The following is a 17,285-nucleotide window of genomic DNA, read 5'->3' as shown; positions in this document are numbered from 1 at the left end:
TTTTTTTTTTTACACATCTAGCATCTGAAGCTTAATCTAATTTTACCGACTATGATGTAACACATTCAGTGACGTGAGTATAAACACCTGTAAATGACTGGTATGTTTGTGCTTTTGTTGATCAGATCACACTATGACGATTTGAACCTTGAGGAAAGAGAACCACCATCAAACTATGAGTGTCTTGGTAGTAACGCTGCAGGTAAGTCAATTGTCATACTGTTGTTGAACTGATGACAGCTACATTTTTCAATGATGAAGTGCTTACTTTGTAGGGTATGACGGTCTATTGGTTACTACTGAGTTAAATGAAAAGAGACAGGGCTGGTAATGGAAGACCCCATAATCACACATTAGCGACGGATACATATTGATTAACTTTTTTTTTTTTTTTTTTAAATACAAATGAAACTCTCAAGTTGATTTATGCGATCTGGTTTGTTTTGTTACCTTCTGTTTCTCCAATACAAACAAATAACCATTTATATACACAGCAGAACCATCTAAAATTTTACGCTGAAATTTAGAAAAGTTCATAGCTTATCTTCGTTTGCCCATTTTGTGTGACATTTTTCTGTTTGCCTTGTCAAATATGTTGACTTGTGTCCATCCCCTAAATACATGCCAACATAAATATCGGTGTTATTTTGTAATTACAAAAATATTGAGTTATGTCAGAAAAATCCCTCGAGTAACAACTTTAAAGACGCATCTCTTATTTTATTCCATGTGTCATTGTTTTTATTCAACAGCAGAACAGCCATATAATGTGACGTTTAGGATTTGCTGGGTTTTCATTTCAATATGTATTATTTCATAGGTGTAAACCTGCCTCTGTCTCCTGTAGGACAACATGACATTCCAACAGAGAGGTACGATTGAATTCCCATTTTACGTTTTTATTAATCAGAAATGTTAATTTTGACAAAATTCAGTATTTACAGCTGAGAACAAAATGTTTCAGATTATGAATTATGTTTTTATAGCATGCCTTATGATGTCTACATTGCATTCCATTTCCGAATGAGATACCCTCATTCATTACTGTAAATATATTTTATTTGTCACATCTATGATGTAAATAGTTTCCAACATACTGGGTATGAATTTGATGCATGGAATTCATGTACATGTTTGATCTCAACGTTTTTGTTGTTTGCAAGATACTATGACACATCTAACATCTGTAGCTTAATATAATGTTACCAATTATGACGTAGCACATTCAGTGAAGTGAGTATAAACACCTGTAACTGACTGGTATGTTTGTGATTTTGTTGAACAGATCACACTATGACGATTTGAACCTACAGGAAAGAGAACCACCATCAAACTATGAGTGTCTTGGTAGTAATGCTGCAGGTAAGTCGAATGTCATACTGTTGTTGAACTGATGAAGTGCTTGTTTTGTTGGGTATGAGGGTATATTGGTAAATAGAATTATGATGGACTTATCGCTCGTTCGAGTCCGAGTAGGGTCAATCCTTTGTGTTCCCTTCTGGTTATGATACGTTGGATTTATACGTCAAAGGACAGTGATGGAAATTTTCAAGCGGTTTGCGCCGAACGATAGGTCCGGGTTTAAGCTCTCAATGGAATGAAATGAAAAGAGGCAGGGCTTGTAATTGAAGTCCCCATAATCACTTGGTTTGGTTTGTTTTGTTTAACGTGCCAAGTTTTGGAGGTGGAGGAAAGCCGGACTAACCAGAGAAAAACCACCGGCCTACGGTCAGTACCTGGCAACCTCCCAACGTAGGTTTCGACACTTGACACCCATAATCACACATTAGCGAAGGATATATATTGCTGTGATAAAGTAGTTTATAAGAATTTTGAATTAGTATATATCTTAGTCTGAACAAAACAACACTCATAATAATTGATAAATGAAAATGTTTCTTAATAGTAATTTCTTTGCGCCGAATGGCAGCTCTGGATGGCGGCTCTCAAAGAGATAAGTGAAACGAGGCAGAGCTGTTTGCTAAAGTCTAGATAATCACAACTTAGAGACAATTATATATTGGTGTGATAAAGCAGTATGTAAGAGCTTTGAACTATTATATTATTGTATGTCTTTGTCTGAGGAAATAACACTCGTTATAATTATTATATCAAAACGTCTCGCGATACTTAGCTAAACCGTTCTTGAAATACGCTATCGTAATATTATCCATTGACTCTGTTTCAGCCAATGTGAATACACAAGCTTCCACTGACGACAGGTTTGTATGGTAGATTTACTTACAAAGGATATAAGTATGAAGTATACTTTAATCTCAAATGTGAACTGTACATACTCTTTTTAAAAAAATCCATTACATATATTGTAAGAGTAAGCACAGACCAGCCAAGGCCATTGGACAAAATTATGCATATGAAAACAATGTTCAATAAAATAAAATTCAAGCATATTACAGCATGGCTTAATATTGCAGAATAATGTTGAAAAGACTCTCTTTTATGTACATTCGTACTGTATTGATCATACTACGATGTCACAAGTATCATGTGAGACGTAATCGTGAAATCAGTGTAGATGTGTTATGCGTTTATTGAAATAATAATTAATGAGTAAAAGTAATCAAATCAAAGCACATCATTTAATCGGAATGATTTTTCCTCTCATTCTAGACAAATGTATGAATCCCTTGGCACAAGAAGTAATGCGGCCGTATATGATGAACTCGAAGGTGCGTTGTCTAAAAAACAAAACAAAAAAAAAACTCTTTTGCGTTTTATGTTATTGAATATACTTATTAAGATGAATTTTTGATATATCATGGAATGTTTTACTAATATGAAGTTTAAATTCTCAGAACGTTCCCTTTACAGGACCAGCAAGCCGCGCTCACGTTATAATCTGAAGTGACACTCAATTCTGCGTTCACTTAACGTCCTAATTAAGCAGATGCTCTGACGTTGTATATGTCTGATATATACGTGATGAAGTAACAGGTATACCTGATTATTTGGAATGACATTGTTATGAAATAATCATTGTAATATTCAATGATGTTAACATAAAGATTCTTAATTAAAATTTCTGTAAAAATTTTATGATATATATGCATTTAGATAAACTTTGTATGAAGAATAAATATTTTTTCATAATCTACTTTTTAACTCACATCGATCACTGACTGTTCAATCCCCCAATGTACATTAAGTTTCATACTTTTAAGATTCGTATGCTGGCGAGTTCGTAGCACAGGCCTATGTCTAGAGTTAACAGGAAATCTTTACTTCACAATGAAGTATAATTGTTTCGTCTCCGTCATTCACCACTTCATTGCTAAGTGACTATACCGTCTGTATTGCCTTATCTCCTGAGAATTGTGTATGTGCCTTAATTGAACTTGGCGGATTTAAAAAAGCATCACTGATGAACTCTCTAACCAGTGAACAGCACGTATAACATTGTAGTGTTTTTGACCTACTTACGTTTCGGAGCAATGACTAAACACTATAAAGCCAGAGCGACTTCGACGACTGGATAGACAAGTAATATTCTGAAACACACAAACACGTGAAATAAATTACTGAAAATTACTGAAACATCTAAACATCTACACGATAGATGTTGGCTATTATTTTTATCTTCGGTTGACTCCTTATGGGTTTAAACTAATTATTAAACATCAAGCTTATTTAAGAAATACTTAACGATGATTCGTGTATTGTCGCATGATATACAACGAGGACGACGATATTTTGCAATTAAATTAATAACGGAGGCCGCAGGCCTGAGTTATTCATTAAAATTGCAAAATATCCGAGTCCGAGTTGTATATCCTGCAACAATACACGAGTCAAAGTAGTAATAGAAAAACGGCAACGAATCCCCGGGAAATGTGTCGATACATGGCTGTTACAATTCACAAGAAACGATAAGGCGCGTGCTAATTAATATTCAAAAGCTGACGTTAATTCCAAGCCGTTTCGATAACTTTCGGGGATGTCGGCCAGCAATTCATGCAGAAATGCTCTCCAAAGTTTGCCTGTGGAAATAGACCTTACAATATATTGTTTAGCAAAGTGTGATCTGGGTGGATAGAAATGAACAATCTGCCAGATTTCTCCGTTGTAAAAACACGGTCTCCAACGTACTAACGTTTTGGCGCCGCCATGTTTGTTTACAAATGCACGATTTCGGAAAGGAAAGATTGTAACAGTCGTGACTCACGAGCGTGTATTATTGACACGAGCGTGTATTATTGGAAATTGTTATCTGACTCACTTTATAAATGGATATTAACTTAATTTGACTGTTTTTATATAAAACATGCTACCCATGAACTGTTACCCGGTCACATGATTTACCGTAAATGCTACCCATGAACTGTTGCCCGATCACACGCTGCCCAATCGAGCGCGCATAATTACAAGCATACAGATGACACTACGTGTCGTCGACAGGTTTGTAAACATCGGTCGACTGTAAACATGACTTCTAGGTTTGAAGACATAAACGATGACGAGCTTTTGAATCTCATAGAGAACAGAGACTCAGCTAATACCAGGAATATCATCAAGGGTTCTGTGAGTTATTAAATTTTGAATTTCAGACTGTTTTTTGTTGTAATTTATTCAACCCGATGGTCAAATAACAAAACATTTGTTCCATGCTCCTCAGTCAACAGTCAAAGTAGTTTCCACTCGGTATTCGTACTGACAAACCTTCGGCCTCTGGGAAACAGTTTACCTGGTCGGTACCAACACCTCGTGAAAACAGTTTTGACTGATGAGGCACGAAACAACTGTGAAATAATGCATGGTTTTAAACCAATCAAAACTGTTGTTGCATAGCAAACGTGGCAGAAATAGTATTATTTAATAGTTCATTTGGACAGAAGTGAGATCCGTGCTGTTTTTCAATAGTTTTATGTCAAGAGAGAAGTTGTACATATTCTAATTAAAATTGGTGTATACGTAATACTGTAACAGTTTACAGAGTGTCATATTAAACTTAACGTAAGGTGTTTGAGCAGACACCTTTTTATGCGACACTGATCGAATTGTAAATTTGACTAACTTCCGTAAATAGTAACCTACATAATATAAACAAACGGGAGTTGAGCAAGAAGTTGTAGGTTATTTACGATGTTTGTATCAGTGGTTTCCCTTTATTCTGTATACACACAGGTAATACATATATCATACAAAATGTATGCTATGGTTTTATCAAAATCAATATCATTAAACAGGGACAAAGCACCAGACGAAACACAGATTAACATAAAACACACAACAAAAAAAAAAAAAAAAAAAAACAACAACAAAACTGAATACGGGATAAACCAGAAGTCCATTGCCTTTTCGTTCACAATAGTTCTGAAACATGCTTACAGTTGCTCTTACACGAAGATTAAACACTGTAAGTCTGACCATAGACTGATGTGTGTTCATTTAAAACAAATTTTGTAGATATTCGTCTAAGCATGCTGGTTAATGTCATGACTTGGATCTCTTGGTTAACATGAAGACCTTTAAAGATCTCAATATATTTTCATCATTTCGACTATAAAAGGTTGGCTTTGTCTTAGGTAACTTAAGATATCCTTACTGTACAATTTGGTTTCAGGTGTCTGGATGTGTTATTGACCCTTCATTAACTGTATTCCAGCTCCTTCGTATCTCTCATCTGACCCCGCTCATATATACATCTTTTTTCTTCACAAATAACTCTGTCAACAACCTTTACCTCTGACAATTGTAAGTTGTATATGTACTTTCAATACAACAAGAGGCCAAGAGGGCCTGCACCACTAACGCTTGGATTTGACCAAGTCAAAATGTTCAGGTTCAATTCGTTAATAGCTTTGTCAGTTGAAGTCGAACAATACTATATTTGGGCATATTGGAAGGGGATCGAAACTGCTTCAAAAATAAAACCAACAGACGTGTAAGAAATTCCCAGGGATTGCTTTTACAATATGGTTGTGTTTAAAGAAGATTAGAGCTGGAAACATCCCGGGACCTTTTTTTTTACATAAGGATATTGTTTATCTTTTGATGACCAGCAACTCCATGTAATGGTTGTTTGGTCATGATCTCAACGTTTTTAAAGATACCTCAAAGAAACTAGTTTTAAGTCGTTAGGGTATGCAAATGCTCATTGGCCTATTTCTAAAGCATAAGTATGTTTTATCTCTTGATACTCGACAATACTGTATGCTGTTTGGTTCTAAACGGTTCCAAAATTAATGTAACCAAGAAACCAAGTCCCTTTTGGTGGATGAATATCCCTGGGTATATTTTTGCATCAGGATTTTGATTATCCGTTAAAACTCTTGTATGTATGGTAAAGCGATGGGGATCTCAACGGTTTCAAAACCATAACCAAGAAACACTTAGCAAGTCCCATGGGGTAAGGAAAAACCCAAGGGCCTACTAGTATTTGTTACATCACCTATGTACATAAAAACATCAATAATCAATTATTAAAAGGTTATCAAACAATCTGAATATGCAAAAATGTTGTGACATATACAATAAACGCATGCGTACAACAAACTAGTAGGTCATGACAATCTCGATAATATTTACACAAACTCGGTAAGATTTCCACAAACTCGATAAGATTTTCACAAACTCTGTAATAGTTCCACAAACTCGGTAATATTTACACAGTTTGTACAAGTACATCGCTACTGTCACTATACTATATGAACAGTGTTTACACTTATTTCTACCACAATACGCCGTGTTAATCAACTCTCAGACCATCAGTTAATCATTACAGCTGTTGATTAACAATCTGTTTATACCACACGTGGTATAAACTCTGTACGCATTTCGATTGGCTAACACGGCGAACTTTGACCCAAGCTGCAATTGTTATTGACGTCACCAATAATCTAATGACGTCACATCACCGGGTCCCGGACGTCACCGGTACACTTTATTTGCATACGCGAAATTATACTTGGCCACGTTTCCCTTTGATTTAAGCCGATATTATTGTGGTAGAAACAGGTCACACGACTCGAAATTGTTGGATATGGAATTTATTTCACACTCGTAAGTTATTTTTTAAAAGTTGCAAAAACACTCGCTAAAGCTCGTGTCTTTTGTAACTTTTAAAAAATAACTTACTCGTGTGAAATAAATTCCATATCCAACAACCACTCGTTGTGTAACCTCTATATGTAGTAGATGGTGTGTACATGATTCGATACCCGCCCGTCAGGGAACATCCGGTATATAGAGGGAAGCGATAGGACATACAGTGAATGAGAGACTGTCTATCCTACCGTGGAACATCAATGGAGGTTTAGACTCAAAGTTAACTATACGTGATTTTGTTTCCTTTATAACAAAATAGTTTCTCTCAGAATGTTGGATCCCTAATGACTACAGTGTAGAAATCGATGGTTTTAATTCCCATTTTATACCCAGAAAACGTACGTCCCACATTCAAGGAGGTGGAATGTGTATCCTGATAGATTTTAAAATTTACAGATTATATTCCTCTATGTGAAATAATATATGATTCTATAAGATGGTTAAAGATATCCAAAACGCTAACGGGTAAAGACAAAGATATATTTCTAGCATGTGTATATACATGAATGCCTCCTGTTGGTTCCCAATATTATAATCATTATAATTGTGATTTATTTTATAAATTAGAAACAAGTATATGTAAATATACCCGAGAGGGTTATATAATGTTGTTAGGTGATTTTAATAGCCGCACTGGTAGCTTGAAGGATTATATTCAAAATGATAATATTCACATAAGTGTTTCAAGACACTTTCAAATTTAATCACGTATATACCATGCATATGTGGATATACAGAAGCGGGTCAACCCTGATAGTGTAGTAAACCAGTTTGGTTACAGTTTAAATGAATTATGTAAAACCTGTGGTATACGTATTTGTAATGGAAGGAATGCTCTTTGTCCTATAAATAGTTATACATATTGTGGACATAATGGTTCAAGTGTAATTGATTATCTTTTGATAACCCCATCTTAATTTACATCTGTTCATACGTTTTTGTTGGAAATTTTAATATCTCGTCTGACCACGCCCCGCTACACGTGGAAATGAATACAGGCTTCCGATTGGTCGAGAACAGTGACACACGCGTATACATGAGTGCATACAACACACGAACCGTGTATCGATGGAACGATGGTTTGAAAGAACAATTTCTGGAAAACTAGAATCAAATATAATGAAAATTAATGACTCGGTACATATCGAAGTTGATGTTACACAAGAGTTTATTGATAAATAATTTAATTTTGTATGAAACACGCATTTTCATTGGCTGAAATAATTTTGTTATACCTCCATAACAAAATTTTTGACGTTGTGAAATGTAACGTCATTTTTGATTGGCTGATGACGTTGCGTAATAATTTATCACAGAAAAGAGTTCGCCAAAGAAAGTGAAATATCTTGGTGTGTATAAGACGAAATTAAATTATAAGAATTAACATCAATTATTTTTTCTGTTATACAGTCATAACATAAAAAAACTGGAGTGTACTCTCTTCATCAACCGCTTCGCGTGGGTGTAACCGGCTCGCTCGGAGCGTGCAGGTGTAGGTGGACGTGGTGAACGTACATATGAATACACTAATACAGTGAAGACAAGCCATGGTTTGATGTTGAGGTCAAAAACAAATGGTACCTGTATCAAAACGCTTTAAATTACGCGAGTTCAATAGTTGTAAATCGTCTGTCAATCACAGAATTTTAATAGAAAGTAAGAAAATGTTTAAGATATTAGAATCTAAGAAAAAAGACAATATATGAGATTAGAGGGAGACATGCTAGAATATTTGCGGAAATATAATCTGCGTCAATTTTATAAGAAATTTGGAAGGCAAACGAATTTGAATTGTTTATATAAATATTTTTAAGGATTTGTCAAGTGTTAATGGCGTAAACACTAATAACGATACAGACTTATATCTGCAGATAATGAAGTTGACCACGATACACAAGTATATGATGTATTAGATTATGATATTTCTATATAAGAAATATCACGAGCAATTCTGACACTGAAACATGGAAAAGCACATGGGTTGGATGGTATTTTAAATGAATGTTTATTATCGGGGAAAACTCTCCTCTTACTCACATTTTGTACTTTGTTTAATGAAATTTTAAATTCAGGATATTTTCCGGCTGAATGGTCTAGAGCCGTGATTACTCCGGTGCATATAAAGGGAGATAAATCGAATCCTAACAATTTCAGGGGTATAAGTTTGTTAAGCTGTCTTGGAAAATTATTTACTTCAATATTAAATCGTAGGTTATTGAAATGGAGTGAATCATATGACATTATGTCTGATGCCCAATTCGGGTTTCGTCCTGGAGTGAGTACAATTGATGCTATTTTTGCATTACATTCAATAATTACAAAGCCTCTTTTAACAACAACAAACGATTATACTGCTGTTTCGTTGATTTTCATAAAGCGTTTGACCGCGTTGATCGTTTAAATTTGTGGTACAAATTATCAAAATTAGGAATACGAGGGAAACTTTTGAATTTGATCAAATCTTTATATGGACACGTAAAATCTTCAAGGTCGTATCTCTGATAATCTTCGATAATGAGATCGGCCTCTTCCAAGGGGAAATTCTCTCCCTGATACTCTTTTCTTTGTATGTTAATGATTTTGAATTTTTGTAATTCACAATACGATTTTCAAGACCTTAGTTTATTTCTCATGCTTTACGCTGACGATATGGTGCTATTTTCGGAGACTGTAAAGGGTTTGCAAGATCTACTCGATAGTTTAGAAAGGTATTCAAACCAATGGAATCTTACTGTAAATATTGAGAAAAAAAACTTAAGTCGTTGTTTTTCGAAAAGGTGGTATAGTTCATTGCAATGAGAAATGGACATATCAGGGTAGTATGGTTGGCTCGTTAGGGCCAAGTATAAAATCTCGCACTCTCGACCTTAGGTCGAAAACGCGACGGCGAGAATGCGAAAACGCGACGGCGAAAACGCGAAATTAATCTCGCACTCTCGCCGTCGCAATTTCGCTTCCTCGCCGTCGAGTTTTCACATTATCGAGCTTTCAACCTAAGTTCGAGAGTGCGAGGGCGGCCGTTAAAGCATAATCTCGCATTCTCGCGTAAGGAACATGCATAATGATATACATTACGTTGGTTAAATATATGCAAGGAAGCGAGAGTGCGAGGGCGGCCGTTAAGTTAAGGCATAATCTCGCATTTTCGCACTCTCGACCTTAGGTCGAAAATGCAAGAATGCGAAAACTTGACATCGAGGGAGCGAAATCGCGTCGGCGAGAGTGCGAGATTCATTAAATATTGAAACTATGCTTCATCTTTTCGATACATATATTGGAAGTGTTTTAAGCTATAGTTGCGAGATATAGGACTCGTCAAAGGCAATTGACATTGAAAAGGTCCACACACATTTTGCAAAAGAATACTTAATGTAAAAAAAATCAACCTCAAATGCGGTGGTATATTGTGAACTAGGTCGTTTTCCACTACAATATTATAGGAAACTAAGGATAATTAATTTTGTTAAAAATGAACTTTTTTCGCTTGGTTTTGGTTATGTGTGCGAAAACCAGCAAATGTATGCAAGCTATATCGACAATATTTTGCCAGAAAATTTTTGACCAATCTCAGCAACACCTACATCATTTATTAGAGTCATCCTCAAAATGTCATATATATATATAAAAAAAAATCTTGTGGGGACTGTAACACTACCTTTTTATCTTACCAAATACATTCCTAAAAGATTTAGAATTTGTCTTACTAAGATATTGTACGTCTATCTGCACATTGTTTAGCCATTGAAGCTGGTAGATATAATAATACTCCAAGATCAAGACGATTTTGTGATATGTGTAATACTAGACAACAAATTGAAGATGAATGTCATTTTATACTTAAATGTAAAAGTTATAGAAATTTAAGGAAAACATACATCAAACGCTATTACTGGAATAATCCATCTGTTTTTAAATTAATCCAGCTATTCAGAGTACAGTATAAAATAACTGTGTTCTCTAGGAAAATATATACATGAAGCTACTAAATTAAGAAATAATTACTGAACCAAGCATTGATGTTATGATGTCTCATTCTCTATATGTTATGTTCTGTTGTATACGCCATGCTGTAATTTGTTTTTCATGTACAATGTTTTCGTGACTGATAGGTCCTACGGGTGAAAGTAATAAAAGAATTGAATTGTGTGTAAGTGTTTTTTCTCGGGTAGATATGAGTTATACTGTATATGGGGTAGATTGTGTGTGTGGGTGGATATGAGCTATACTGTATATGGGGTAGATTGTGTGTGTGGGTGGATATGAGTTATAATGTATATGGGGTAGATTGTGTGTGTGGGTGGATATGAGCTATACTGTATATGGGGTAGATTGTGTGTGTGGGTGGATATGAGTTATACTGTATATGGGGTAGATTGTGTGTGTGGGTGGATATGAGTTATAATGTATATGGAGTAGATTGTGTGTGTGGGTGGATATGAGTTATACTGTATATGGGGTAGATTGTGTGTGTGTGTGGGTGGATATGAGTTATACTGTATATGGGGTAGAATGTGTGTGTGGGTGGATATGAGTTATACTGTATATGGGGTAGATTGTGTGTGTGGGTGGATATGAGTGATAATGTATATGGGGTAGAATGTGTGTGTGGGTGGATATGAGTTATAATGTATATGGGGTAGATTGTGTGTGTGGGTGGATATGAGTGATAATGTATATGGGGTAGAATGTGTGTGTGGGTGGATATGAGTTATAATGTATATGGGGTAGATTGTGTGTGTGGGTGGATATGAGTGATAATGTATATGGGGTAGAATGTGTGTGTGGGTGGATATGAGTTATACTGTATATGGGGTAGATTGTGTGTGTGGGTGGATATGAGTGATAATGTATATGGGGTAGAATGTGTGTGTGGGTGGATATGAGTTATAATGTATATGGGGTAGATTGTGTGTGTGGGTGGATATGAGTTATAATGTATTTGGGGTAGAATGTGTATGTGTTTTGACATGAGTGAATATGAGTTTTACTGTAGATGGGGTAGATTGTGTATATGTTTTGATATAAGTGAATATGAGTTTTACTGTAGATGGGGTAGATTGTGTGTGTGGGTGGATATCAGTTATAATGTATATGGGGTAGATTGTGTATATGTTTTGACATGAGTAGATATGAGTTCTACTGTATGTCGGGTAGATAGTGTATGTGTTTTGCCATGGGTGGATATAAGTTATACTGTATATGGGGTAGATTGTGTTTATGTTTTGACATGGGTAGATATGAGTTAGAATGCATGTGGAGTAGATTATGTATGTGTTTTGACAGGTGTTGCTGTTGGTGGCACCGACATCAATACAGAAAAGTAGGAAGGCTCAGTGGTTGGTGGCGGCGTAGTGGCTGGTGGCTGAGTAGTGGCTGGTGGCTGCCTAGTGGTTGGTGCCAACGCAGTGGCTGGTGGCTGCATAGTGGTTGGTGGCGGTGAAGTGGTCGGTGGCTGCGTAGTGGCTGGTGGCGGCGTAGTTGCTAGTGGCTGCGTAGTGGCTGGTGGCGACGTAGTGATTGGTGGCGGTGTAGTGGTCGGTGGCTGAGTAGTGGTTGATTGCGACGTAGTGTCTTGTGGCTGCGTAGTGGTCGGTGGTGACGTGGTGGTCGGGGGCTACGTAGTGGCTGGTGGCTGCGTAGTAACTGGTGGCTGCAAGGTGGCCGGTGGCGACGTAGTGGTCGGTGGTGACGTAGTGGTCGGTGGTGACGTAGTGGTCGGTGGCGACGTAGTGGGTGGTGACAACGTAATAGTCGTTGGCTGCGTAGTGGCCGGTGGCGACGTGGTGGTCGGGGGCTACGTAGTGGCTGGTGGCTGCAAGGTGGCCGGTGGCGACGTAGTGGCTGGTGGTGACGTAGTGGTCGATGGTGACGTAGTGGTCGGTGGCGACGTAGTGGCTGGTGACGACGTAGTGGTCGGTGGCGACGAAGTGGTCGTTGGCGACGTAGTGGTCGGTGGCGACGTAGTGGGTGGTGGCGACGTAGTGGTCGGTGGCCGCGTAGTGGTCGGTGGCGGCGTAGTGGTCGGTGGCGGCGTAGTAGTCGGTGGTGACGTAGTGGTTGGTCGTGACGTAGTGGTCGGTGGCGACGTAGTGGTCGTTGGCGACGTAGTGGTCGGAAGCGACGTAGTGGTCGGTGGCGACGTAGTGGGTGGTGGCGACGTAGTGGTCGGTGGCCGCGTAGTGGGTGGTGGCGACGTAGTGGTCGGTGGCGACGTAGTGGCTGGTGGTGACGTAGTGGTCGGTGGCGACGTAGTGGTTGGTGGCGGCGTAGTGGTCGGAAACGACGTAGTTGTCGGTGGCGGTGAAGTGGTCGGTGGCTGCCGTAGTGGCTGGTGGCGACGTAGTGATTTGTGGCGGTGTAGTGGTCGGTGGCTGCGTAGTGGCTGTTGGCGACGTAGTGTCTGGTGGTTGCGTAGTGGTTGATGGCAGCGTAGTGGTCGGTGGTGACGTAGTGGTCGGTGGTGCCGTAGTGGTCGATGGCTACGTAGTGGCTGGTGGCGACGTAGTGGCTGGTGGCTGCGTAGTGACTGGTGGCTGCGTAGTGACTGGTGGCTGCGTAGTGGCTGGTGGCTGCAAGGTGGCCAATGGCGACGTAGTGGTCGGTGGTGACGTAGTGGTCGGTGATGACGTAGTGGTCGGTGGTGACGTAGTGGTCGGTGGTGACGTAGTGATCGGTGGCGAGTTAGTAGTCGGTGTAGTGGTTGGTAGCCGCGTAGTGGTCGGTGGTGACGTAGTTGTCGGTGGTGACGTAGTGGCTGGTGACGACGTAGTGGTCGGTGGCGACGTAGTGGTCGGTGGTGACGTAGTGGTTTGTGACGTTGTCCCGATTGTTGTAACGAGGATGTCGTTCACTGCCCTGTCAGTGCCCTTAAAGCTTAGATGAAGGCCATCTCTGCTGAGTAGCTGCTCTTGTATAACTCCGTTCCGGGCGAAGGTTGGATGGGGTATGAAGTGGAGGTTCGGTGTGATGCTGGATATGGTTCTTAGTGCGTGGTTCATACATCTGGCCTTGTAGTTGATTTTGTTGATAAATCCTGGTGTGGTTATCGCCTCTTCAAATCGGGACTCGATCCGCGTAGAATGGCTGAGATCGCGATCTGCATAGTCGGCGACACTTTCCAAATCCACTCCCACAATTGCTGAAACTGCTGCAGGACGATGGGGACGGGATCACGGGATCAAGATTGTTAGCACCACAGTTGATGTCCTAAAATAGAAGCTAATTTAATCGGGTTTGTAATTGTATGTTCTGGTGTTTTAATGCTTGTAATGCGCTCAGTGAATCTACAAGAATGACGGAGTTATCTGCCGCTGTATTGGTTAAAGCTGTATGGCTGCAAGTTCAGCCGTCATTATAGAAATATTATTGCTTAATCGAGTTTTTTTATAATTTATTTTTTATTCAGTTTTTAAGTAATACAATGTACATACATTATATAAATGACGACAAAGCTTGCCACTTTTGTCTTTCTTTACCCTCGTCAAAATACCGCTTATATTTTAAGACACTGACCATGTTTTCTCTATATATTCGGACTTAATCGAAATCTATTTTTAATGTCTAAGGCTGGAATGACAAAAGCACATCCACATTTTTTTAGTATTAGGATCTTTAGAGCCATCTGTATATATGTGTACTCCTTTAAGTGAGTCAATAAAAAGACGCAGTGGTACTATGGCGTCTGCAGGAGACATGGATTTATTTACCGTCTGAGGTACATTGTTTTAAGTCTATATTGATTATCGGTTTGTTCAGTGTCCACAGTGGGATTGAACTAAACTCTGCTGTATGCACGTTGATGTTACCCAGCTGAAAAATAGATTAGATATCTTTTAGACATGTATAATCAGATTTGTATGAAGGCAGTATTTTATTTTCATTATATTTAAATTTGAAGTCATTTTCAATACTTTCCAATTGTCAACTCCTCAAGTTTTAATTGGTATTTTGCGATGAATGAATTTCGGCGTATTTGAAGCGGAGGGTCCCCAGCCTCGGCTTGGAGACTAGAGAGTGAAGTTCCCTTCATGACATGCAGACAAGTAATAAGACATTTGTATTGTACGACATTATTTTTTTCTAGTTGTGAGTTACTGACCGAGTTGTATACTGCGACACCGTAGTCTAATCCAATCCAATGTGGCGGGTGTGGCATTGTGGGCAAGCCTATGTACGCCAGTCGCTCTACGGTGGTATAAAAATATCCCACGTTATTTTTTTTTTGTCGTGGGAGGGCGACTGAAGGGAGCCAAGAGGCTTACTATATACTTATGTTAAAAATTTATCTTTATATATTGATAAGTAATCTTTGCAAAAAATATCGATAGATATATATATTTGTTCAAGAGTGAAATTATTGTCGTATGTTGGTGTTCCAATAAGGGGTGATATATAATGTCTGTTTTGTACCCCGGGTCTAAGGCCACCAGTTACACCCGACAGTCGAGGACGTCACTGCTTCCGTAAGGTATAGTACTTTGTCCTTTTGTCTGGCTTGACTGGAGGTATAGATGGTCCGGGGCGTCCCTATAGTGTATGCGGGTTTTTATTCTTTTTTATCTTATACTAGTGTATGCGTATCAACAATATATAAGATGAGAAAATGAAGAAAAAAAGCGGCAGTAGCAGTTTAAAAAAACCCCAAAGGATTTAACATGAAAAGGAGGAGGAAAAATCATTAGCTGTCTAATACTTATAAGAAGTAATTTATTGTTACGTTAGGGCTAATGTACCCAGCTTATTATTTAAATAATTACGTAATAGCTACGTATACAATGTATCAGTTAAAACATTTTAAAATGTAAAAACAGTTAAAAAAATAATCAACTAATTCCTCTGCCACGGGAATAGTTATCTCCACATATAATTTTCACTTTAATCTTATAAAAGTATCCTTATACCAAAAGGTACAAGGTATAGATTGCCAGGCGGACTTGGGCCATTTAATGTCCTGACCGGTATTTCTTGCGAGTTGTCTCCCCTGGTCCAGTACAGAGTTAGTGGGGGTCGACACATAATGGAACACTTATTGTGGAAAAAAAAATGTGTTTTTTTTTTTATAAAAAGGTAGAAGCTGGATATCAAGGGTTGTTTGACTCCTTGATTCCTGAGTTATATCGACTATTTTCTTCAGGAAATTAGCCGATGTACAAAGTGTTATTAGTAATCTAATGCCCCGGAGAAAAAGTTAAAATTCTGCCAGATTAACTCTCCTGTTTTCAAAGAGTTCTTACCTCTTTTCCAAACAACACAATCGTCAACGAAAGTACGCTTCGTTTGTGTCTAGTCGGGTGTTTAGTAATTAATAATACAAACAGTCATTAGCGGCGTGATTGTTTACATAACATGGGTAGTTTTAATTTAGTGTATACACATTCATTAGCATAGGTGATCAATGAAACATAAGTAGTTTTAATTGATTGTATACACATTCATTAGCACAGGTGATCAATGAAACAGAAGTAGTTTTAATTGATTGTATACACATTCATTAGCACAGGTGATCACTGAAATATGAGTAGTTTAATTGATTGTATACACTTTCATTAGCACAGGTGATCACTGAAATATGCGCGGTACATCACCGGAGAAGGTACTTGTGCAAACAATCATGACACCTTGAGTTGTTTACAGTACAATAGTTAATTGTACTCACCTCCATGAGCACGGGTGATCAAACAGGTGAGAGTTGTTTACTTAGCCTCAGTAGATATGTCATCAATAATCAATTAATTAATTTTGGATATTGTGAAAGAAATATTTGATTGGATAAATTTTGGGTAGCCCGAAACGCCACGCCCCCACATTTGATTGGACCGATTTGATGTTGTTAATTATTTAAATACATCATTATCCTACCGACAAACACTTTTCAACATGACCTTCGAAACGACTTCACGTAACATCGTCCGATTCCTCAGCTATGACGCCTCCGCTCCGAGAGATCCAGCGGGATATGTACCAATCTGGTACATTTGTCATCTATTCTCCATCACCAGAGACATGCTAATGTACATCGTTTGCCATGTTGCAGGAGACAGACTCAATCTGTCTGATTGTCAACAACTCGTCCGAACATGCGGTGGCCATTCTACAGACGACATAGACATCACTAGAACTGGAAAGCTGATTACAGATTCAAGAGATGTCCGCTACTGCGTGCACGGAACGACCAGGGCTGCCTACGAAGAAATCAAAGTACATGGCCTAAGCCGCAGAAA

General features: G+C 38.3%; 1 protein-coding gene and 1 long non-coding RNA gene across 2 annotated transcripts in view; both read left to right on the top strand.

The window, feature by feature from the left end:
• LOC117340576 overlaps positions 1-17,285 on the top strand; it is a 145,425-nt gene that overhangs the window by 22,694 nt on the left and 105,446 nt on the right. Inside the window, exons 14-16 of the mRNA XM_033902336.1 lie at positions 126-202; positions 821-872; positions 1,286-1,362. Coding sequence (XP_033758227.1) covers positions 126-202; positions 821-872; positions 1,286-1,362 — 206 coding nt within the window. The remainder of the gene's footprint in view (positions 1-125; positions 203-820; positions 873-1,285; positions 1,363-17,285) is intronic.
• On the top strand, positions 1,713-2,672 carry LOC117341543. Its single transcript, XR_004535657.1, has 3 exons — positions 1,713-1,752; positions 2,189-2,222; positions 2,632-2,672. It is a non-coding gene; the product is annotated as an uncharacterized LOC117341543 (long non-coding RNA).

This window comes from Pecten maximus, chromosome 13, assembly GCF_902652985.1.
Source record: "Pecten maximus chromosome 13, xPecMax1.1, whole genome shotgun sequence".
Lineage (NCBI taxonomy): Eukaryota > Metazoa > Mollusca > Bivalvia > Pectinida > Pectinidae > Pecten > Pecten maximus.
This window is presented reverse-complemented; position numbering and strand designations above follow the sequence as displayed.